This window comes from Photinus pyralis, unplaced genomic scaffold, assembly GCF_008802855.1.
Source record: "Photinus pyralis isolate 1611_PpyrPB1 unplaced genomic scaffold, Ppyr1.3 Ppyr1.4_LG1, whole genome shotgun sequence".
NCBI classification, from domain to species: Eukaryota; Metazoa; Arthropoda; class Insecta; order Coleoptera; family Lampyridae; genus Photinus; species Photinus pyralis.
The window spans coordinates 41,023,652-41,047,500 of record NW_022170249.1 but is presented as its reverse complement, the minus strand read 5'-3'; the positions used below and the strand labels follow the sequence as shown (position 1 = coordinate 41,047,500).

The 23,849-nt window shown below is 36.5% G+C and overlaps 4 protein-coding genes across 4 annotated transcripts; 3 read left to right on the top strand and 1 right to left on the bottom strand.

The window, feature by feature from the left end:
* Positions 1-5,321: 5,321 nt before the first annotated feature.
* On the top strand, positions 5,322-8,614 carry LOC116161318. The gene is made up of 4 exons (XM_031474635.1): positions 5,322-6,910; positions 6,966-7,040; positions 7,943-8,050; positions 8,103-8,614. Exons 1-4 carry the CDS (start codon positions 6,802-6,804, stop codon positions 8,612-8,614), a joined length of 804 nt encoding a protein of 267 aa, XP_031330495.1. The 5' UTR covers positions 5,322-6,801.
* Positions 8,615-12,445: 3,831 nt separating this feature from the next.
* LOC116159691 lies at positions 12,446-13,499 on the top strand. The gene is made up of 3 exons (XM_031472724.1): positions 12,446-12,624; positions 12,678-12,864; positions 12,916-13,499. The coding sequence occupies exons 1-3, from the start codon at positions 12,477-12,479 to the stop codon at positions 13,376-13,378; spliced, it is 798 nt and encodes a 265-aa protein (XP_031328584.1). The 5' UTR covers positions 12,446-12,476; the 3' UTR covers positions 13,379-13,499.
* Positions 13,393-14,273, bottom strand: LOC116159693 (putative nuclease HARBI1). The gene is made up of 2 exons (XM_031472725.1): positions 14,192-14,273; positions 13,393-14,138 (listed from the first exon to the last, which is right to left on the bottom strand). Exons 1-2 carry the CDS (start codon positions 14,204-14,206, stop codon positions 13,500-13,502), a joined length of 654 nt encoding a protein of 217 aa, XP_031328585.1. The 5' UTR covers positions 14,207-14,273; the 3' UTR covers positions 13,393-13,499.
* A 1,292-nt stretch (positions 14,274-15,565) lies between these two features.
* LOC116160296 (piggyBac transposable element-derived protein 4-like) lies at positions 15,566-17,759 on the top strand. Its single transcript, XM_031473473.1, has 2 exons — positions 15,566-17,412; positions 17,471-17,759. The coding sequence occupies exons 1-2, from the start codon at positions 15,848-15,850 to the stop codon at positions 17,724-17,726; spliced, it is 1,821 nt and encodes a 606-aa protein (XP_031329333.1). The 5' UTR covers positions 15,566-15,847; the 3' UTR covers positions 17,727-17,759.
* The last annotated feature ends 6,090 nt before the right edge of the window (positions 17,760-23,849 follow it).

Below are 23,849 nucleotides of genomic sequence, written 5' to 3'. Positions count from 1 at the left end.
CCTCCAGACCGGATCCCGCATACCACCGCGGGGGAAGTGCGCAATTTTCTAACACATCTTAAAATCCGAAAGGCTCCCGGCCCAGACGGAATTCCAAATCGAGCACTGATTCTACTACCCAAGAAGGGAGTCGCCCATTTAGTAGCCATCTACAACGCCACCCTCCGACTCAGGCATTTCCCGACCGCCTGGAAATGCGCGGACGTTATCCAGGTCCTCAAACCCGGGAAGCCGGAAAACATCCCGGCGAGCTACCGCCCCATCAGCCTTCTCTGCGCTCTCGGGAAGACCTTGGAGAGAATCGTCCTGGCGCGACTGGAACGTGAAGTGGAGGCCCTTAACCTGCTCCCTTCGCACCAATTTGGCTTCCGCGCGAGACATAGTACGACTCAGCAGGCTCTAAGAGTCGTGGAGCACATCACCGAGGGCTTCACCAGGAAGGAACACACCGGAGGTCTCTTCCTCGACATCTCCAAGGCCTTCGACTCGGTATGGCACCGGGGCCTCCTCTACAAACTCCTCAGAGGAGGCGTGTCCCTGCCTATGGTCCACCTGTTGGCATCCTTCCTGCAACCGCTCCAGGTGGTCCAAAACCGATTCCTGCGCCTTGCCGTCAACGCTCCCTGGTTCGTGAGGAACGAACAACTCCACAGGGAATTTAACATCGCCACGGTACGCGAGTACATGAGGGACGCCGCTGCCAGGTTCATGAGAACCACACAAGATCACCCAAACCCGGACATTCAAGATGCCTGGGCATACGACGTTGCAGGGATACGGAGGCACAAGCGGCCTAAGTGCTCCCTGTAATCCACCAACTCCACGTCACACCACCGCGCTGGAAGTATAGAGGACCAAAGGCCAGGAATACTGATAGAAATCTGATGAATGCAGAGAGGAGTTGCCCGCCGCCTTTTTTCGGAGCAACATCTATGTCAGTCGCGCCCGCAAATTATAAGCGCGAAGCTTAATAAAGCGTTAAGGCGACTTTTATAAGAAAAGCAAGCAAAAGAACCGAGTGAAATAATCTCCATCGAGCCAGAGAAAAAGGCGAAAACGTTTCTTCCCAGCGCGCCGAAGAAAATTGGAAATTTACGAAATTACAGAAGACAAGGATTCCGTTGTCGGTACGTGCGCAATCCAGCTGGAGAGTACCAAACTGAGATCGAGATAAACCAGCCTGCCTGTGATTGGTCCAGCTCAAAAGCGAACAGCAACCTGCAGTGGGCGGTCTGAATTCATTCGACTTCCACATCGATCGTGCGACAAAGTGACCTCCAAGTCCTGGTGCACTTATGAACTAATGAACTAGAGGTATTTGTAGACATTTATTTCGTCGTAGTTCGCCTCGTTGTCGATTTATTATTTCGTCGTAGTTTGCCTCGTTGTCGATTCATTATTTCGTTGTAGTATTTTTATTATTACGCTATTATAAATTGGTATGTTTGTGAAGACGATTTAAATTACCTACTAGTGTTGCGTTCAATTCAGTGCTTATCAGCACTATTTGCATTCATTTAAACGACTCGAACCTGAAAGCGTTACTACACGCATTTACAGCAGTTTTGTGTTGACTTTCGACTAAAGTGGATAAGAATTTATGAAGTACGAATTAATTTTCTTTCTGTACTCGGCGGTTTTGAGAGTAAATACTTTGATTTAATTCACATAATAAATACATATTTTCCTTTATATGCAGTGACTTTTTGTGTATGAATGAGTTAACTTTATTTTCACAGGAGTGTGTACCGCCTCACCCTCATTTCTCTTAATATGTGTTACTTACAGATAAAAGGCGATTTCTAAGACAAAAAGAACCCAACAGGTTTTAATAAAGATTATTGATTTTTATTCATTTATCCTTTCCCCTCTCCTTGAGGCCAGAAGAATTATCGACTGAAGCTAGCCGGCGCCTAACAACCCTTAATGTTTATAAGAAGAACCACCCCCAAATAAAGGATTTTAAGAAGAAACGGTAAAGAGAGTTGGAAAGTAACCAGCCGGTTACAATAACAACTTTAAAGCCTTGTTCTTTTGCACAGAAAATATGAGACAGTCAATGTTTGCATTTCCTGACATAGTTTTCCTAGATGGCACATACAAATTATTAAATCGTAAATCGTATAATACCAGGAATTCCAAGGCGAAGATGGCAGCAAGCTCTTAAGGTCAATGTAATAGATATCGCCAATCACACAATATTAGATACACGCACACTCTTATAATCAAACTATATGTAAACATAAATTTAGATACATGTTCACTGTTTAATCGTAGTATTCATATCTAATAAATTCATTCACTTATAACAAATTCTGTATCCATTTGTTCAGCGGTCAGGTTAACGGCGATTCATTCCATAACATTTGTTAAGGGAAGTACTACGCTACATTGCACTTTAGTGGTCTCTTTTTTGTTTTTTTGCTGTGTACCTACATAAGTATAAGAATTTTCTTTCCATATTACTTATCATGAATCATCCTGCATCTACAGTTATGCATGAGCTGCTAATTACGCACATAAATATACGGTCATTGTCTTCTAAAATCTCTAAATTACAGGAATTCACAACCATAAATACTCCCCATGTCATATGTATAACAGAAACCTGGTTAAAACCTCACATTAGTACTGATAATATCAACCTTCAAAACTACAAATTTGTTCGTAGGGACAGAACTACTGCTCAAGGAGGAGGAGTGGGTATTTACATCAATGATGAATTGTTTTTCAATGAAATACAAACTGATGACACCATCGAACAAGTTTGGGTAAACATTAACCACAGGGGTAAGTCGCTTGCAATAGGATCAGTGTACAACCCTGTGCGGCAAAATTATGAAAATTTCTTAAGTATATTTCAAGACACCTGGTTGGATATAAGCTCTTCGTGCCCGTCTATAATCGCTCTTGGTGACCTTAACATAGACTATAGTAAAAATGAACGAGCCACACTAGAACTAATTAATATGTGTCAAAACTTAGATCTGGCTCAACATATCACAGATTGTACCCGCGGTAACTCTGTAATAGACTTAATCCTCTCTAGTAGTTCCATAGAGATATTAGATTCGGGTATATTTGCTGCTCGTACCTTCTCAGATCACGAGATGATTTTCTGTAAAATAAAGTCTTGCTTGGCGCAAAAACCTAATCAAAAGACAAAAACCTACAGGAGTTTTCGAAATTTTAACTACAGTAATTTTAAACACGATCTGCAGTCTATACCATGGATCGACATTCTTGATCTTCAAGATATTGACGCTAAGCTATCGTTTTTTAACACAAACCTAATCACGTTATTCAACAAGCACGCTCCAGTTACAACTTCCCGCGTAAGTAAACGTCCTGCGCCGTGGCTGAACGATAACATTAAATTTCTCATGAGTATGAGAGACAAAGCGCTTGCAATTTTTAAAAATAACAAAACCGATTTAAACAGGCAGCAGTACAACGGTTGAGGAATCAAGTAACGCAGGCGTGTAAAAAGCAGAAAAAGAGCTATATCAATCAGTTAGCAACAAGTAATAATCCGACTGTTCTGTGGAAAGCCCTGGAAAAGCAATGTTCTATATATGGACAAGTCCCCCTCAAAATTGCCAGAATACCTAACCGATGTAAATAAAATTAATGATCATTTTACTCAGTCCGGTCCATACGCGAACATCAACGACACGGAAATTGCACAACTATGCCAAAGGCGCACGCAGCCAATGCAACAATTAGAATTTGAGACTGTTGAGGAATCAGACATACTTAAACTGCTGAAAACCATCAAGTCTAATGCAGCCGGATCAGATGGGATCACCCTATACATGCTTAATTTATGTCTCCCTCATCTTCTGAGGATAATAACCCACTTAATAAATTATTGTATATTAAACTCGGTATTCCCAAGGTGCTGGAAGATTGCGCACGTGATTCCCCTGAATAAAATACCCACGCCGCTTGAACTTAGAGATCTCCGTCCTATATCAATTCTTCCGGTCCTCTCAAAAGTCCTAGAGAAAGCTATCAATACTCAGCTCACCAACTTTTTGAATTTGAACCGCTTAATACCCTGTAATCAATCAGGTTTCCGTGCCGGGTACAGTTACGCAACTGGTCTCCTTAAAATAACAGATGATATCATCTCAGCAATTGATAATAGACAGGCTGTTTTATTGATACTACTAGACTACTCGAAAGCCTTCGATACAATACACCATAAAACCTTATTAAAAATTATACACAGTTATGGGATTCAAGTAAGGCCACCACTTTTTTTAAAAACTTTCTGCAGAATAGGCAGCAACGAGTTGTTTACAACAATAAAAAATCACGCTATCAGAAAATTAAATCGGGAGTTCCGCAAGGATCCATTCTAAGCCCGACTCTTTTCTCAATTTATGTCTCCAATTTCCAAAACAGATTAAAATATGTAAATTCACATTTATACGCGGATGATACGCAATTATACTTACCCTTTAGTCCTACAGACGTAGTGGGAGCGTGCAATGAAATCAACCGGGATTTGGACTTACTACTAAAACTCTCTACAGCCCACTCACTGAAGCTAAATCCGGAAAAATCAAAAGCAATTCTTTTCAGCAGTGGTCACGTTTACGACAGCTTAATTAGTAATGTCAATATCTCTTTAGGAAACACAAAAATTAGCTGCAGTACCGAGGAAAAAAACTTGGGGCTGACACTAGACTACAAGTTACGATTTAAATCTCATATAAGTAAATGCATCAGATTAGGTTTCGGTAAATTAAAACTACTCTACCAAAATAGAGATGTATTAGACACGAAAGTCAAAAGGATGCTATGTGATAGCTTAGTGCTCTCACATCTGAATTATTGCGATGTAGTCTACGGTCCATGTCTTGACAGTGTGGAGGTAAAAAGGGTGCAAAGGCTGCAGAACGCCTGTTTGAGATTTATATACTGTGTACCACGTTCAATACATCACATCTCGGAGAAGCTAGGCGAAGCAAAATGGCTTAATATGAGAAATAGGAGAGAAGTTCACGCTCTGATTTGTTACTATAAGGTTTTAACCACCAAGACCCCTTCATATCTATGGGAAAAAATAAGCTTCAGGTCGGATGTGCATCACTTAAACCTACGGCACAGGGGCACAATTTCCGTGCCAGCACACCGCACTACGATGTACAAGCGATCCTTCTCCTATAACATAGCGACCCTGTGGAATCATCTACCAACGAATCTAAAATCATTCACTACTCAGAAATTCCGTAAAGCTATAATCTCCAGGTATTTAGAAAGACAATAACCTCATGATTCATGAATAACAATTTACAGCAGTAGCAGTTCACTACCTATCGGTATGCCTAATTTTAAGAACATTATGATCATGTAATTACGCCGGATTTGTCTCTCAACAGAGGTTAAGTGGAAGAGCAGCGCATTCTGTGAGCTGAACTTCGCCTCTGAAACTTTTCCATTTATTATATTTACTCAATTGACTCAATAAAGGCATTTATTATTATTATTATTAAATAATGGACTTACCCTTATGTTAATGATTGTTGAGGATTCAAATGGGTTATCAGAAGTTGTTGGTGTGTGTTTGATAGTTAATGAAGATTATGACAGTTTCAAATGGTTTTTAACTCAATTTAAAAAACACAATGAAATCGCGTCGAGTAAAATAAAATGCTTTATGACAGACAAAGATTTGTTACAGAGGGATGTCTTAAAAGAAATATTTTGTGGTGTTCCAGTGTATATATGTTTGTTTCACGTTCTAAAAACTTTTAAAAGAACTGTGACAACTTCGAAATATGACATTTCATCATCAGAACGTGACACATGTTTAGAACTTTTAAATAAGTTAGTTTATAGTCATTCAGAAAATGAATACGATGAACTATACATTGTGTTCTGTGACACTTGCCCGCCAAGTGTAGTTGAGTATTTTAACAAGAACTGGCACAACATTAGATGCGAATGGACTTGTTACAGCATGGTACATGGTAATTTAAGAAATCGTACCAACAATAGATTGGAGTCATTAAATCAAAAAATTAAAGACGTTGTGCCACGAAATAGCTCTTTATGTTTATTTCTTAAACATTTTTTAAATTGGTTAAGATCTCATTGTGAAGAGCGAAATAGTAAAGTTGCAAAAATTATTACACAATTTGATGAAGACAGCTGTGAAAAAAAATATTTGGATTTTCTAACACCTTATGCATATGGATATGTTCTAAAGCAAATTAATCTCAGTAAGAAAGTAGCTATAACTGAAGATGATGAACAATACAAGGTTAAAGTTAAAGACATTATGATATCAGTACATACTGCTACCTGTGAATGCTCCGACTTCTTATCAATGTTTTTACCATGTAGACATATATTATCTTTAAGAAACTATCTGAAAATGGATTTATTTTGTGAAGAAGCTTGTGCGGAAAGATGGAGAAAACAGTTTTATCTAAAAAGTCATAGAGTGTTAAATGACTCGCATATAGAGAATGTGCCTTCATATTCAGTTACAAATGTGAAAACTGCGAAAATTCTGAACCCAACCGAGAAACGAAAAAGAGCAAATTTGATTGCCAATGCTATTGTTAGTATAGCTTGTCTTTCTTCAAATTCACAGTTTGAATATAAACTTGACTGTTTAAAAAAAATTGAACTTTTGTGGAGGCAAGGCTATGAGGTATATTGTCTTTTTTTATAGGCATGCATTCTTTTGTGATCTACATTGACTTATTTTAGGTAACGATTAATAAAGTAAGCATCAATGAAGATGAAAGTGAGCACTCGGAATTATTACTTGACGAAATTGTGATGAATGAAATCCCAGAAACTTCTACTATTGGGAGAAATTTGAATATTTCCATGATCACGCAAGGTGCAGAAAATTGTGGTGCTTCTAATAATGCCACAGTTACTCAAAGTATGCACAATTTAATAATTAGGTAATTACTTTAATTCAATATCAACATTTCTAGATTCGTATGTATATGAAGAAAGAGTAAGAATCTGTGAGATGGATCAAAGTACTGACATTTCTGCCTGTGACTCATGTGAGAATACGAAATGTCTTATTATTACTCTATCTCAAGCTACTACTACACTTGTCAATTTATTCATGGATTAATTCACGAAGTCACTTCACGAAGAAATTACCAAATGTAATACACCGACTTGCACGCAAAAAACTTCACGAAGAACTTCGTGAATTTCTTCACAAAATGAGAACGTGTTCTATTTTTTGTCAATTTTAACTGTGAAGTTCAGTGCTACCAACCAACTTAAAATTTTGGTAATGAGAGGGAGACTTAGACCATATAGTACATGGACTGCTATTAGCCCTATGCTTTCAATACAAAATGGCTGGTCACGGATAGAGGGCACTGTAGTCGTGGGTATGTGAATCTCAGGGTAAACTAAAGTCGTGTGAACACCATTCAGATCGCGTAAAGAGTAGCTTTTATAGTAATCGCGTAGTACGGGAGCTTTAAATCCTCTTGATTATCTTCTATACGTCCACAAATAGCAATAGGTTTGATTTTTTTTGGCATATCTAGGCGATTAATTAATTGACGTTTGTAAATTTATAGGTTGACAGTCTCAAATCGTGTCTAAGCGGACAACTTCGGACAGACTCGTTTACCCTGAAACTCATATACCCAGGCGATGTCCTTGACCATATTTTAGTTACAATTAGCAGTTCATGTACTATATGGTCTAAGGAGGGAGAGCAACGTCTACTGCTTGCAAGTTTATTTTGGGGAAACGTTTAATAAAAAGCTGGATGGCACGCCTGATCCAGTGACAGTCATGTCCAACAACTTCACGAAATTCTTCACAGGTGTAAAACCAAACCCCGGCGCGAAGAAATTGACAAAGAAAACTTCGTGAATTAATTGACAAGTGTAATGCTAGCTTAAGATTTTAAAATTAATCCCTTATTTTATTGTTGTAGTTAATGTTAATGATTTAAATGAAATTCCTACATTAGAGAATGAACATACTGTTGCCAGTGCCAGTGCCGGAACTGATTACAGTGAAGCTGTTTTTACGGAAACTCAAGGTTGGTTCACTTACAAATTATTAATCACTTACATTACTTTCTATTATTTTAGTTGATGATTTGTCTACTATCATTATGCCCAGTAAGATTAAAAAACGAGGTAGGACTAAAGGGTCAGAACAAACTGTTATTGGCTTGAAAAAAAGAAGGACCATTAAGATTCCAACAAAATTTACGTTGAAATCAGAAACCATGCAAAAAACTCAAATTCTCAGAGAAATAGTTTCAAATGACGATGCCATAAAACAATGCTTAGAAGGAGAATATAAAATTAAAAACATCGACTTGAAAGATTTTAAATGTTTGAGACATGTCATTTTCGATCCATCATTTAATTTGGATTTAGTTAAGGATTTGTTTGAACTAGGGGCTTTTGAAAATTTAATAGACTTTATTGAACACAACAAGGAAAATCATGAATGGTGTTGTGCCACTTGCAACAATGCAATTGCCCAACTAAAAAGCATATGTTGCGATAGCTGCTTGATGTGGTACCATTTTCGATGTGTAGGATTAGCAAAGACCCCAATCAGAAGAACATGGTTCTGTCGGGAATGTTACTGATATTTAATATGCTAAAAAGTAGTAGTATTATTTTTTAAATTTTATTGTAGCATTTCATTAATTTAAATGATAGGTATGTCATAAAGCCGCAAGTGTTTATTTTTGTATTATATTTGTTTTAAGTGTATATTACATAATTACAAATGTAAACCTATCTTTTCATATGGAAATCCTTATTCCCTTGGGTAAATTCCTCATAAATGTATAAATAATACTATAGGTAATTTTAAAGATATACTTGGCTTGAGCTGCTTCAGCTAAAACTTTAACTTACAATTTGTGTAAATTTTAACAGAAGGGTTGATCGAGATCCAACTCGTGAACATTGTCTTTGTAGCTGTCATTTCAAAGGTGGTAATAAATCCGTGGGTCCAACGATTTTTCCATGGAATAAGGAGGGAACGTGGAAGTTCCAATGCCCAAAAAACGTGCAAGGTATGCTTCACTATTAGAACAGACATCCAAACTGCAAATTAAATTTATTTCAGAAGGTGTCATTCTAAAGATGAGTAAGTTCCACATTCTGCATTAGAAGCAGAACTGAACATTGATGAAGTATCAGAAGCTGGCCCGTCAACGTTGTTCGTGTACCCAGCTTTAGACTCGGCAGAAATACATTTTCTAAAAGAAGAAAATATAACTCTCAAAGAATGCTTAAAGAATTATTAATGTCATAAAACCTTATGAATTTATTTAATAACTATTATCATGTGTATAAATAAACACTACAACTACTTATTCTATTAATTTAAGTAATAATTTGTTTTCATCGATTTCTCCAGTAGGTAACTGTCTTGGAAAGTTCCAAAATCTTTACTTTACTTCTGTATGCAGAGTTACCTGCTCCAGAGACAATAGCCAACAAAAGCCGGAAAACCTAAAAACATGTTTAAAAACTTTTACCTTCAAGATTACAAAATCCTCACCTGTTTAATGATTTAAGTTGAGTATAAAAGAATTCCTTATCCGCTGCATCCACATTTCGATTTGTAGAACGATGTTGACGTTTCGGGAACAAATCTTTTCCAGACAGATGCAATCTTTTCTGGTCCACTACTAGTTGGAGGCCTTTTCATTCGTATATTTTGTCGATTTTAATAAAGTTTTTGTTGAAGTACAATAAAATTGCAGCAACGTGATGGCAATTAAATTGTACTCATGCACAATGACTATAGTTCCATCTGTATGCTTCCATTACGATCTCAATTTATCTAAAAAGAATTTCCTAGCTCCATTATATTAATAAACTTGGTCAAACTTTCCCACAAATTACATTTAAGTCCTGACTCCTGTAAACTCAACTTCAATTATATACCCATTCTCTAAACAATTCTCCCCTTTCTTTACTACACTAATTTCATCCGCAAAGGTCTAAGATATTCGACAACGTCACTAAAGCCATGGCTCTGTCACTAAACAAAAATAAACAAATGTAATGTAAGAAATGTTGTTGTTACCCATCAGCTGATCCACAAGCTAATTGTGACGTCATAACTTCAACTATGACGTTTCCGTGCGGCGATCATGAAACAAAAGCCACACGCTAGCGTGCGGGTAGTAACGGCGAATTGTTTTTGTAACAACTCCATACATTTTGATTGCGCCTTGAAAAACTCTTCCATTTTGAGGTTATATCTTCAAAGTGTACGATAAACAACTTCAACAGATAACATCTATATCTGGAACCAATTTTAACAACTAACTGGAACCAACAACACCTGACACCATGTTTTATAATTGGAGATTCATCGTAATTATAATGGGCGTGTTTGTTAATTACTCGAACGCTAGCTCGAATGCGCGAACCATTAAAATTGCGTTTTTAAACTGTTCCAATCTGCGTTTGAAAACTGCACAAGTTGTTTGAACATGCGACTCGATCAAACTTTCCATGCCCCAGATCATTAGGTAGTGCGCGAAATGGGAATAGAATTCTAACCTACAATTTTAGCTCTCCCATAACCTAAAATACCGAGGGGTTAATCACTGTGTGCAATAGGTGGGCGGGTAGTAATGCAATGTTTGTGCAATGTGTGCAATGCGTGCAATATTTGTGCAATGTGTGCAATGTTTATGCAATGCGTGCAATACTTGTGCAATACTTGTGCAATGTGTGCAATATTTGTGCAATGCGTGCAATATTTGTGCAATACGTATAATAATACCTCGTAAAATACAATATGAGCTTTACTGCTCGGAGTAGGCGCAATATGCAGCCGCCTCGGCGCCCACAATTAGGAACCTAACCGGTATAAAACGGAGTATGAAACAAATGCAACGATGGTTTTTGTCTTTCGAGTGAGTAATATTTATAACTGCGCTGTGCGGTGTTGAGTGAGAAGTGTTATAGATCGCGGTATACAGTGTGTCCCAGATCGGGTGGGATTGCATGGGTAACTTTGTTATTAACAAGGATAGAGAATTGGTTAAATGGGCGATGTTTTGCAGTTTTAGATGCTTATTTAAAATTTCCTTTTGGAAATTCAAAATGTCGCATAGGTTCGACGTAAATTCAAAAAAACTAAAATTGGTCATTTCCTTGAATGTCTTATATCATCGAAAGTATAAGAGATATAAAAAAAGTTTTATATAAAAGTTACTGTCTTTGATACGTTTAATTTAGAATTGAGGTAAAAAAAAATTCAAGATGGCTACTTTTGAGGAACATTTAACAACTTCCTAAAGTTAAATAGGCGCCATATGGGATTTTTAGATTACTTGATAGATTTTTTAATTCTCTTTTCAACGAGCCATCATAACATAAGATTGAAAATAAGATACCAGTTATATCAACGATTTTTATATTTTAATTAAGTAGGCTGTGATGAATTAAAAAAAACAAAACAAAATCTATTCGAGGCAACAAAACAATGAAAATAATTACATCAGATGTTTAAAAAAATCAGGGACGCACTCATGAGAGGGGGGGGGGGCATTACAACTCCCTCCAAAATTTTATATAAGCATTAGGTCTAGAAAAATTTGATTTTTATAACATCGCCTGAGACGGATACAATCGAGCCTACACTTTCAATTGGAAACTATGTTTTAGTTCAGTTTGCAACAAAGAAAAGCCACAAACATTACATTGGCTTAGTGTTAAGTAAACGACTAAATGATTCCGATAATCGTAATGAGGAAGTATATGAAGTGAAATTTTTTAGAAGACACGGAAATTTTTTTACGTTCCCTGCAACTGACGATGTGGCGGATGTTTCAAACCAAGACATTGTTTTAAAATTAAGTGAACCGTGTATTGACACTCGAATGCGGCACACGTTTTCTGAGGATTTGTCAAAATATAGTGTTTGCTAAAATCGACAAAATAAATGTATATATGTATATTCGTAAATATTACGAAAAGGTGGTTTTCTTGTTTAAATTTCGTTTTTGCGGCCATGCCATGGTGCTTTAAAACATTGCTTGATAGCTTTTAACGAGAACTTTAACCATATTTTAATTTTTAAGGTCCACAGGGACATTAGTTAGGGAGTAGTTGAATATAGTTATGAATATGTTTATCTTCAGAAAGAACATTAATTTGCCTTAAAGTCGACTTTAGCTAAAGGAGACTTTAGCGTAATTATGAAAATGGTCCTAAGACATGCAACTTAAAGGAAGATAAAACACGTAATGTAGGTACCCGGATTACGTGAAATGTCTGCAATATTGTAATAGCACCACAATACATAGTTACGCTTAAGCAGTCAATTATAATTGTGTAATACGCGCAATAGTGGTGCAATGTGTGCAATAATCGTGCAATGTGTGCAATATTGCACAGGTGGAACCTATGTTTTTGGAGTGATCAACCCCTCGTAAAATACAAAGTATTAAAAGTTATTTTGGTGAAAAAGTGAAGATGAGCGGTGGTTACACATGCTTCCATTGTAAATTAACAACAGACAACTTAGAAGAAGCTAGCTGGTTTAAAATGTTAAATCATCAATGCTTTCAAAATAGTGTAAATGTATCAATAGATGACTCGAATGTCCTGTACCTTGAAGGAGGTAAAGTATATTTTAATATGATGATGTATCTATACTTTAATCATTACACTTAGCACATGATTCACAAAACACTGAAGATGTGACACAAGATATCCTCAGCGACTCCCAAAGTGGTATACCAGATGAGCCCCAAAGTGGTGCATGGACGCAGGCCGCTGTACTACTACTCATACAGCAGTATGAAGAATATAAAGAGGTGCTGGGCAAGAAAAACTCCATGAAAAAACATATATGGCAAAAGTAATAAGTAAACTTTAATGTATTATTAAACTCATACGTACATGTTTTTAGAATTGCTATGGCAATGAATGCATTTGGACATAATTTTTCCTGGGACCAACTTCAGAATAAATGGAAAAGTTTGGTCCGAACCTATAAAAGTGTGAAGGACAATAATAATCGAAGTGGTCGAGACCGAAGTAATTGGACGTACTTTGAAGCAATGGATCATTTATTAAAAAAAGACCCGTCCATTGAGCCACCAATAACCATACATAATGGGAATATAAACAAACGTGCAATTTCACCTACCTCCGATAATAAACCTTCCGAGGATGGTAATGAAAGTGTTGAAAGCGATAGTGGTGCAAGTACTCCAGAAAGACCACCCGTGAAAAAGACAAAACACACTGATGTGAAAGATTTGCTTTTAAAGGCAATTGAGAACAGTCAAAAACAACACGAGGAGGAAATAGTAGAGAAGGGAAGATTTAATGATCTTCTTGAGCAGCTTGTAACAAACCTGAGAAAATAGTTTTCACATTTAATCTTTTTTGTGTTTTTAGAGTAAAAATTTATTTTTTGTGAAAAAATACAATACTTTGGATAAGTTTTATGTTCTTATAGCTACGGTTCTACTTAATAAATCTATACATTTAAATATGCCACAGAGTTTCTGCAATTTGACAACGTTTAACCACACCTCCTTTTGTTGTTGTCGCATCTGAAGTGATATCTTGAGCATTATTACCACCTGGGTGTACATCAAAAGATATCTCATCCTTATTTTTTATACAAAAATTATGCAAAACACACGCAGCCATAATTGTGCTAGGAATATGTGCTGAACAATGCAGTTCTAGGTAGTTCAACCTTCGCCACCGTCCTTTGAGTAATCCGAATGCCCTTTCAATGGTAACTCTTGTGGAAGCATGTATAACATTAAACTTGGTTTGTTTTCGTGTTAAATGTCCGTTGTCCTTATATGGTACTAAAACATGCTGTGATAAAGGATAAGCTGAATCGCCAAGAATGTGTGAATCATTAGGAAAGAACTGATCGTTATTACAACGTTCTTGCATGCCAGACTTAGAGAAAACCCTGGCGTCATGAACTGAACCCGGGAACCCTATGAAGCAATCCGTAAAACTACAGTTATGATCACAGACTGCTTGTAGTATTATGGAGGGTCTTCCTTTTCGATTGACGTACATAACACTACTTTCCTTCGGGGCTTTTATATCAATGTGGCAGCCATCTATGGCACCAAGTACACCCGGAAACGATTTCTTTTTCTAATTGTATGAAAATTAATAAACTGAATTAAACGTCGTCATTACCTACCTACCTTAAAACCTTCCATTACATTAAGTGCTTCTTTTCCTTCAGGCCACTTAACTAATGTACGAGCTAATCTATTTAAAGCGCCACATACTCTGTGTGTATACATAAACACACTACTTTTGGAAATGTTGAATCTGTCTGCAATTGATCTAAAAAAAAGCCATAGGTACATTGCTTATCACTATTTACCTAATGTAACCAACCTGTATGATTCTTGATTACTTAAGACCCAAATACAAACTAAACATTGTACAGTAACACTTTCTTGAGGTCTTCCTGTACTGCTCTTGGAGTTAAACAAATCTTGGCCAATTGCGTGCAGTAATAAGTCTAGTGTAGTACGGGACATTCGAAAATGGGACTTAAAATCATCCTCTAGATATCGTTGTACTAAATCAACATACCCCACAACTCTTTCGCGTTTGTATAGTTTTTTTTTCTGGGTTAACACAAGATATTGTAATATTACGCTTATTATCCTTTCTTGCTTTTTTGAATTATAAAGTTTTGCTCCTTGCGCTACAAATAATGACACAATTTGCATATTGTCTGTCATTATCGAAATTTTTATTTTTTAGGTTAGGTAACAACAATTTTATAAACAGTACTCGAATGATCGTTTTTAAATTGTCTTACTGGTTGGGTTGATGATTAATTGTTCGAGCAAATTTTGCTCGAGCGAACGGAGTAGTTAACAAACACGCCCTATGTGTTTGCCATCAATTGCCCCTATGCAGTTTTTGAAATTCCATTTCTCTTCATACTCTTTCGCAATTCTTCTCCAATTTTCTTCAGTAGGTTTTATAAACACAATTTCTTTCAACGTAGGTATCCCATATAATCTGGCACGTCTCTGCTATAATCTGAGATACTGTATTTTTGCCTACTCGAAACATATAATGTAACGAGACCATGCTGTCTCCTGAAGATAAATATCGCAACGTAATCTGTAATCGAGTAGTTGGATCTATAGATTCCCTAATATAGCCTTGTTTTTGTATTTTAGGCCCTACTAAACATAACAGTTCATCAAAAGTTTCTTGCGACATGCGAAAAAAATTGAAAAACTTCACAATCATGGCTGTACAATTCCTTGGCTAAATTATTGCTGGCTCCTTGCAAATGTCGTTGTTGGCTCGCAAAGATGTCCCTTACCCAAAATCTTCTTACCACTTTTTCATTTTCGAGCATTTGAATATATAGTCTGTATAGATGCAATAACTTTCTGCGACCTGTGTCATTTCTGTACCTCACTGAACTTTTTTTTTGTTTTACTACGAGTGCTGCTATGAGCGTTAAAAGTGAATTGCTATCAAAATTACTTACGTATGACATATTTTTAAGGTTTATGGAATCTTAAAAACGTAAAAATATCTTAACCTTTTAAGGACGGCCGACGGCTTTATACGGCAATAGTAAATTTGTCTGACAGACTGTAGTCGGATATAGCCGACACCAGGTTCTACATTGCCTCTGCACTGGTGCCGTCTATATCCGACACTGTAGAAAAAGTGTTGGGCTCCACAGACGACTGACGCGTTATTCCGACACAAAAAATGGATGTTGTACCGCCGAGTGTCGGTTGAACCCGTCGTGTCGGATATATCCGACACTCGTCTGCTAGCTATATCATGGGTAGTACTGGCGTATAGGTTATGTTATGATGGCAGAAGACGGAATTGCCGGCCCTTCCAGGCCTAAAAGAAGCAAAGTACAGTTGAATAATTATTGTGGATTAGATCCTAAAGAAGCTGCTCACCTTCTGCAGCTTCTGATTGATGAAAACAGTGACAATGAACTCGAAGAACCGTTTGCGGACAGTGGTAGTGAATATGAATTGGAAAGTGAATCGGAAGAATCAGCTGACGAGGAAAATATCATAGATGAAGACATCGTGGATGAAGCCAATGAAATACCTAATGATATTAGAGATGACGATGATTCCCAAGAAGGTAATCCAGGTGGTAATGAAACGGATCACAGTGACATCAACATTACATGGACAAAAAATAATTTCCAACCTATATTACATACATTCAACAGCAGTTACAGCGGAATACAGGGAGACGTCCTCAATCAAGCTTCTAAAGAGATTGATTATTTTTTCAATCTTATTACCGAGGATGTAACTGATCTGATAATTACTGAAACCAACCGGTATGCACGACAGCAAGATGAGAAAAAATGGAAGGATATAGACTTGCCTGAGCTGTCTATTTTTTTGGCTTTGACAATGCTAATGTCACGGAATAAAAAACTTGATATGAAGGAATATTGGTCAAAAGATCCGTTGCTAAATTCTCCAATATTTGGTAAGCAAATGCCCAGGGATAGGTATTTACAAATCAAGAGATGTCTGCATTTCGCAGACAATGAAAATGCGCCAACTAACAACCGTCTATACAAAATAGAGACGCTGCTACAAATGATCAAAAAGAGACTTGCAGATCTCTTCCATCCGTTCCAAGACCTTGTCATTGACGAGAGTATGGTTCTATTCAAAGGACGACTTAGTTTCAAACAATATATAAAGACCAAACGACATCGCTTTGGCATCAAACTTTATGTTCTGTGTGATTGTGAAACGGGGATAGTTCAGGACTTCGTGGTTTATATTGGACAGCAAACCAACATTCAGGTAAGAGACGTGAAGGGACTTGGTTCTTCTGGGTCAGTGGTCGCCGCTTTGATGGATCCGTACTTACACAAAGGACATTCGCTCTTCACAGACAATTATTATAGTAGTCCGATACTCTCTACTTATCTTCATGAAAATGAAACTAACTCAAGTGGCACTGTTCGAGCAAACAGGAAACACATGCCTGTCCTCAACTCAAAACTGAAGAAAGGAGATATTGATTGGAGATGCAGTGACAAAATTCTGGTGATGAAGTGGAAAGATCGAAGAGATGTCTCCATGATAACCACTATGCACGAAAATAAAATGGTCAATCTTGACAAAGTGGACAAGGTCACTGGAGAACCAGTCAAGAAGCCATTATGTGTGGTGGACTATAATGGGAAAATGGGAGCTGTTGACCGGTCTGACATGATGATAAGTAGCATAGAATGCATGCGTAAAAGCAATAAGTGGTACAAAAAGCTATTTTATCATGTCATGGACATTTGTATGCTGAATTCCCATGCGATGTATTCACTTATAAATCCAGAAAAGGTTCCTCTGGCTAAATTCCAACTGAACCTTATTCGACAGATTCTCGAGAAGTAAGTTTCTTGTTTTATAATAGCAAGTAATATTGATTATGTTTTACTTTTGCTACAGATATTCTGCGACCCCCATTGTCGCTCCACAGCATGTTCGTGGATTGGATGTGGCGAGGCTTACAGGGAGGCATTTTCCAGTTTTGGTGCCAGACACACCAAAAAGCAAAAACCCCTTGAGGAGATGTATAGTATGTTCGCAGACGAAACTTGCACCGAAAAAAAGGAAGGAGTCCAGATACATGTGCAAAGATTGCGATGTTGGTTTGTGTGTGGTGCCATGTTTCGCTACATATCATACAATGTCAAAGTTTTGAATTGGTTGTGCAATAAAAATTAATCTAAATGATTATTGTGGTGTTATATTGCTTATTTATTGTAATTTTTACGCAGAATAATTGATCCTGAATGAAAAAGATAAGTGTCGGATATACCCGTCAGCTGGCCACACGCCACGCTATATTTCGCCGTCTGGGGGTTGAGCACGTAAGAAATTCGTCAGTCCTTAAAGGGTTAAGTTATAGGTTATGTAATAGTAAATGTTCCGCTTAAAAAGCTCTCCCATTAGGACGTTCTGCTAAAAAGTGGCGGAATACGTGATTCCGCTTTTCCTCTACATGGGGACCCAGCCTTAAAGCTGTGTTCAAGCAGTGCGGCTGTAGTTGGTGAAAATTTGTTAGGTTATGAAACTGTTTATTTTAGCTGTTTTTTAGCGAGCGATTGGTTTGAAAAAATTATAGGTGGTTTAAACCAATCCATTTTAGCGTTGAAACAATGACGTCATTATTGCAATTGGTTTAAAAAAGTTTGCTCTGGTTTAAAACTATCCGTGGAGGTGTTTTAAACCGGAAAGTTGTGTTTTTAAAGGTTATGTTCACTACTGAAAGAGGTTTGTGAAGGTTGTGTTAGAGGAAAACAATGAGTACTGTAGATGATACTAATGAAACTTTGGTACAAGTACAGTTAGACGATGTGATTGTGTGTGTGGATCGAGAAACTGCGATTGAGTTACAAAATGGTAAGTAAATTAGTATAATGTATGTGTTTAACCTTTTATTTTGTTTAGAAAATTACGCAAAACGATACTTAGAAACTGTAAGACAGCAACTGTCATCTTCATCTCCGCCGCCGACAGCGGACAACTTAAACAAAAGTGTGTTGTGGAAATCTTCAAAGAACCAAAATACGATTGATAACGAGGCTACATTGACATTATTATCTCTGCGTAAAGAAGTCGATGCAGAATTTGCCGACAAAAGAAAAAGTAAAAAAATCCTTTGGGGCAAAATTGCAAAAACCATGATTGAAATGGGGTTTTACGTAGGAGATGGGGAAATAGGTGCAGAAAAGTGCAGACAAAAAATTGCAAATTTACAAGCTTCATTTGTCAAAACGAATGATAGAAGAAAGCGAACGGGTGAAGGGAAAATTAAAAATCCCCTTTATTATGATGAACTGTTTGAGATATTTGGGGATAAACATAAAACAAACCCAGTAATGATAATTGATTCGATTGCGTCAACAGCAGAAGCAAGTAGTTCTTCGGCTGAAGCAAGCACAAGTTCTTGTGCCAAAGTAGGGAGAAGTTCTCCAGCCGAAGTAGGGAGTTCTCCAGCCGAAGCAGGGAGAAGTTCTCCCGCTGAAACATGTACAAGATATTCAACACCATCAACTCCAAACCAATCCACACAAATTAAAAGTAGTGTCCGGCAGAATAAGGGTTCTGCAGTAGTGGAAGTACTGAAACAAATTCACAAAGAAAATTTAGAACAGAGAAAAGAGGAGTTTACACAAATGATATCTCTGATTCAGAGGCAAAATGAAATGAGACATGAGCAAATATTGGCTTTAATCAACTCACAAAAAAATAAGAAAAAAAAACATGTACACAGTTCAGACTCAGATTAGTTCATTATTCATTTTATAATACTTATTATTTTTCAGAATACATAATACTTTCTCTTATCTACACAAAATCAAGGCATAAATAAATGTTTAGTTATAAAGTAAGTGCTATTTCATCTCGTTTCCGCCCAGCGTTGAGATTAGGTCTGCCGTTGTTTGCCTCATTAGCATGATTGACTAGTGGTTCATGTCACCATGACTATCAACTCAACAATGATCTTTATTCCAACGTATTTACATTAACGCCATCTAGTGGTATTCCAATAACATAATATTATGACATCTCCCCGTTTAACAATTTATAACACACATTAATCTAATTACTATCCACCCCCAACTAAAAATACTGACAATATAGCTCATAACAAATTAAACAATAACATTCCATGCCTTACTTGACTAGTAATTCGAAAAAAATTCAAACAAAATTATCACATCATTAGTACATAGATATTGTCTTAAATTAAGGTTTATAATAATTAGGTTTCTTTACACTTCTACCATACTTCGTTACATAGGTATTGTTTCCGTCATATCTCACTGCCTCTCTACTTGGATCTGTATGCTGCAAATTACGATTTGAGAATGTTCTGACATTTTCGTTAACTTTTTCCTTCGGTAGTTGCTCCTGAATATTTTTTTCGAACAAATTTTGAAATTTATAGTCATTATTAAATAAATTTTCATTAGTAATGGGTTTCAAAAATTTTCTGTTTCTAATTAACTGGTTGCCTTGCTTAAACATTTCTACAACGTAACTACGAGGTCTTTTATCAAAATTTTTTATAATTCCAGGTTCCCATTTTTTTTTCAGAAAATTTTGAACCATTACTGTTTGTCCTATTTTTAGATTTGGCAATTGATGTGATTTTCTATCATAATAATATTTATAATTCTGTTTGTTTAGCGTTTTTGTTTGAAGTATTTGATTTGGTTGAAATTGAGGATGTAATTGAAAATCCGGAACTGGTAAACAACCCTTAATTTTTCTACCCAACAACAACTCTGCAGGTGAAGGAATTTCATTGCTGATGGGAGTATTTCTGTATTCCAACAGTGCTAAATATGCGTCTTTCTTATCTAAGTAACACTTTTTAAGAATTTGCTTAATAGTTTGCACGTGTCTTTCTATGAATCCATTTGATTTAGGATACCTTGGGGAGCTAGTTTTATGTATAATACCCCACTCTCTTACAAATTGTTGAAAGTTATTACTAACGAATTGTGGACCTCCGTCTGTATACAAAAGATTTGGTATCCCATGTCTCGAAAAAATTGCCTTGAATTCTTTCACTACTTTAACGCTACTGGTATCATTACGCATGTGAACTACTTCAGGGTATTTCGAATATTCATCTACTAATAATAAGTACTGATTATCATTTAAATAAAAAAAATCAGCTGCTACAATCTGCCATGGTCTTACAGCCATTTCTTTTGTGATCATTTCTTCTTGTGGATTAGATCTACCATACGCTAAACATGCATGACAATTTTGAATAACATCTTTAATTTCCTTATTGACATTTGGCCAGTATACTAATTCCCTCGCCCGTAATCTAGTTTTTTCAATCCCTAAATGAGAATAATGTAATTTTGCTATGATTTCTGCCCTCATTGATTTTGGTACTACATATTGATTTCCCTTAAAAACAGCATTATTTATTACAACCAAACTTTCCCTAACATCCCAGTAAGGTTTAATCAAATCTTTCACTTCATCCTTGCTTTTAGGCCAACCCTCATTTATTACAGTTTTTAAAGTGATTAGTTCAGGGTCTTTCATGGTTTCATTTACTAGTTGATTAAACTTTTCTGGTGACATTCCTGCAAATTCAATTAAATGTACATGAGCTTCGACTTCCGATTCTAAAATTTTAAAATTATCCTCTTTGTGACTAGCACGTGATAAAGCGCCTGCTATATACAATTGTGAACCTCGTTTATACTTAACTTCGAAGTCATAGCTTTGTAAAGTTAATCGCAATCTTTGTAATCTTAATGGACACTTATCCAATGGTTTACTGAAAATCATTTCTAAAGGCTTATGATCACTTTCGACTATAAATTTTCTACCGTATAAATATTGGTGAAATCTTTGACAGCCGTACACAATCGCCAATGCCTCCTTTTCAATTTGAGCGTACGATTGTTGCGTTTCAGTTAAAGACTTGGAAGCATAAGCTACTGGCGTTTGATCTTGCAGGATAACTGCGCCTAATCCATCTTTACTACTGTCTACAGACAAAACTACGGGTTTTTTGTAATCAAAAAATTTTAGTACCGGGTTTTCCATTAACGAATTTTTTAAATTTATAAATTCTAAATCATGCTCCGGTTGCCAATCCCAAACTACCCCTTTCCTTAACAATTGACGTAATTGTGAAGTACGTGATGATAAATTTGGAATAAATCTACTCACATATGTGATCATGCCTAAAAACCTACTAAGGTCTTTAGCATTGTTCGGTTTAGGAATTTGTTTAATTGCTTCCACTTTCCCCTTATCAATTTGCACACCATTTTCTGTTAATACATGACCTAAGAATTTTACTTCTTTAATTCTAAACTTACATTTGTTTTTATTAAATTTCACCCCTAACGCTCTGGCTCTTTCAAAAACTAATTTTAAAATTTGATCATGCTCTTCTATCGATTTTGCGTGAATAATTATGTCGTCTATATAAATTTTTACACCATTTATGTTCCCAAAAATTTCAGTGAACGTTCTATGAAAAATTTCTGGAGCACACGATACGCCAAATGGTAACCTTAAAAATTTAAAACGCCCAAACGGTGTTGCAAACGTCGTTAATTTTGAGGCCCTTTCTGTTAATTTTATCTGCCAAAAACCTTTATTTGCATCTAAAGTGCTAAAAATTTTTGAGTTTGCCATGGTACTAGTTAATTCATCTACAGTTGGTAACGCAAAGTGTTCACGCAGCAAAGATTTATTTAAGTTTTGGGGATCTAAACAAATTCTTATAGTGTTATCTGGTTTTTTGACTATTACTATGGGATTTACAAATTCAGACGGCTCAGTAACTGTTTCTATGATTTTGTCATTTAGCATTGTTTGGAGCGTACACTGTAATGTGTCCCTCAATTGAAATGGTATTCGCCTGCAGGGTATTATTTTGGCTTCATAGTTGCTTTTTAATTTGAAATCACAGGGCGGCATTTTTATTTCACCTATTCCTTCAAACACATCAACGTAATCCTCAATTTGAACCTGACAATTGCTAGTCAGAATCTTTTCACTTACTGCATACACTTCCGTATCTAATTTTACCAAATCTAAAAGTTCTATTGCATTTTTACTTAATAATGGAACTGCTTTGTTATCAGTATCTATAACATAAAATTTTAAATCAAATTTATTTCCTCTGTGAATAATTTGCAGTGTGCAGTATCCCAGTGTTTTTAAAAGTTCACCCCCGTAACTGAATAAATTAACCTTTGATTTAATTAAATTTGCGTGATCAAATATACGCAATTGTTTATAAAGATGATAAGGTATTACATTGACTTGTGCCCCACTATCTACTTTGCATTGCAATAATGCGTTGTTATTAGATAATTTTATATCAACAAACCAATCCCGGCCTTTGTTTTTTATTTCAGCTATTTGTACAACACTGATATCATAGCTACAGCCTGGTTCTGGTTCTGTTGATATAAAATTAACCTTGGCCTTAAAATTACACACCTTTGCGAAGTGATTTAATCGATAACATTTTCTACATTGCTGCCCATATGCCGGACATTTTCCATATTCGTGGATTTTATCACATTTGTAACACGCGCGCCTGCTTTTGGTACCTGTCTGTCTCTTTTGTTCATGTTGCCGCTTATCTCTGTCTACAACAAAATTATTACATTTATATTTTACGTTTTTTCCCCAGTGTCCAGATGATGATGCCCCTTTCTTCTTTACCGCACTAACTTCCAGCTTATCTTCAGATAGACCCTTTAACATCGACTCCGTCACCTCGGCTGCTTTACAAATCGCCACTGCTTTTTCTAACGTTAGATCCTGTTCCCGCAATAGCCTGTCTTTAACTCGCTTATCGTGCACGCCACACACGATTCGATCTTTTATCAACTCATTCTTGAGATTACCAAAGTTACAGTTACTTGCGATTTTCCGTAGATCTGCTAAATACGCCTCGATGTTCTCATTTTTTGCTTGACTTCTGGTGTTAAAACGATGCCGTTCCATACTTTGGTTGACTTCAGGAACAAAATATCCCTCGAACTTCTTGATAATCGCATCAGGGTCTTTTACTTCTTCCTCGGTGAGATCAAAAGATTCAAAAACTTCACGAGCTTCCTCGCCGACGCAATGCAGGAGAATTGCCGCTCGTACACCTTTTTCTTTATTCAAACTGCCGGTTGCCGTTATGAAAAGTTTGTATCCACTTACAAACTTTTTCCAATTCTTTGACAAATCGCCTTCCATACTCATAGGCTTCGGCTGATTTAACGACTGCATCGCTATCTTCTTTTACTAAAAAATTATTAAACTGTCCAAC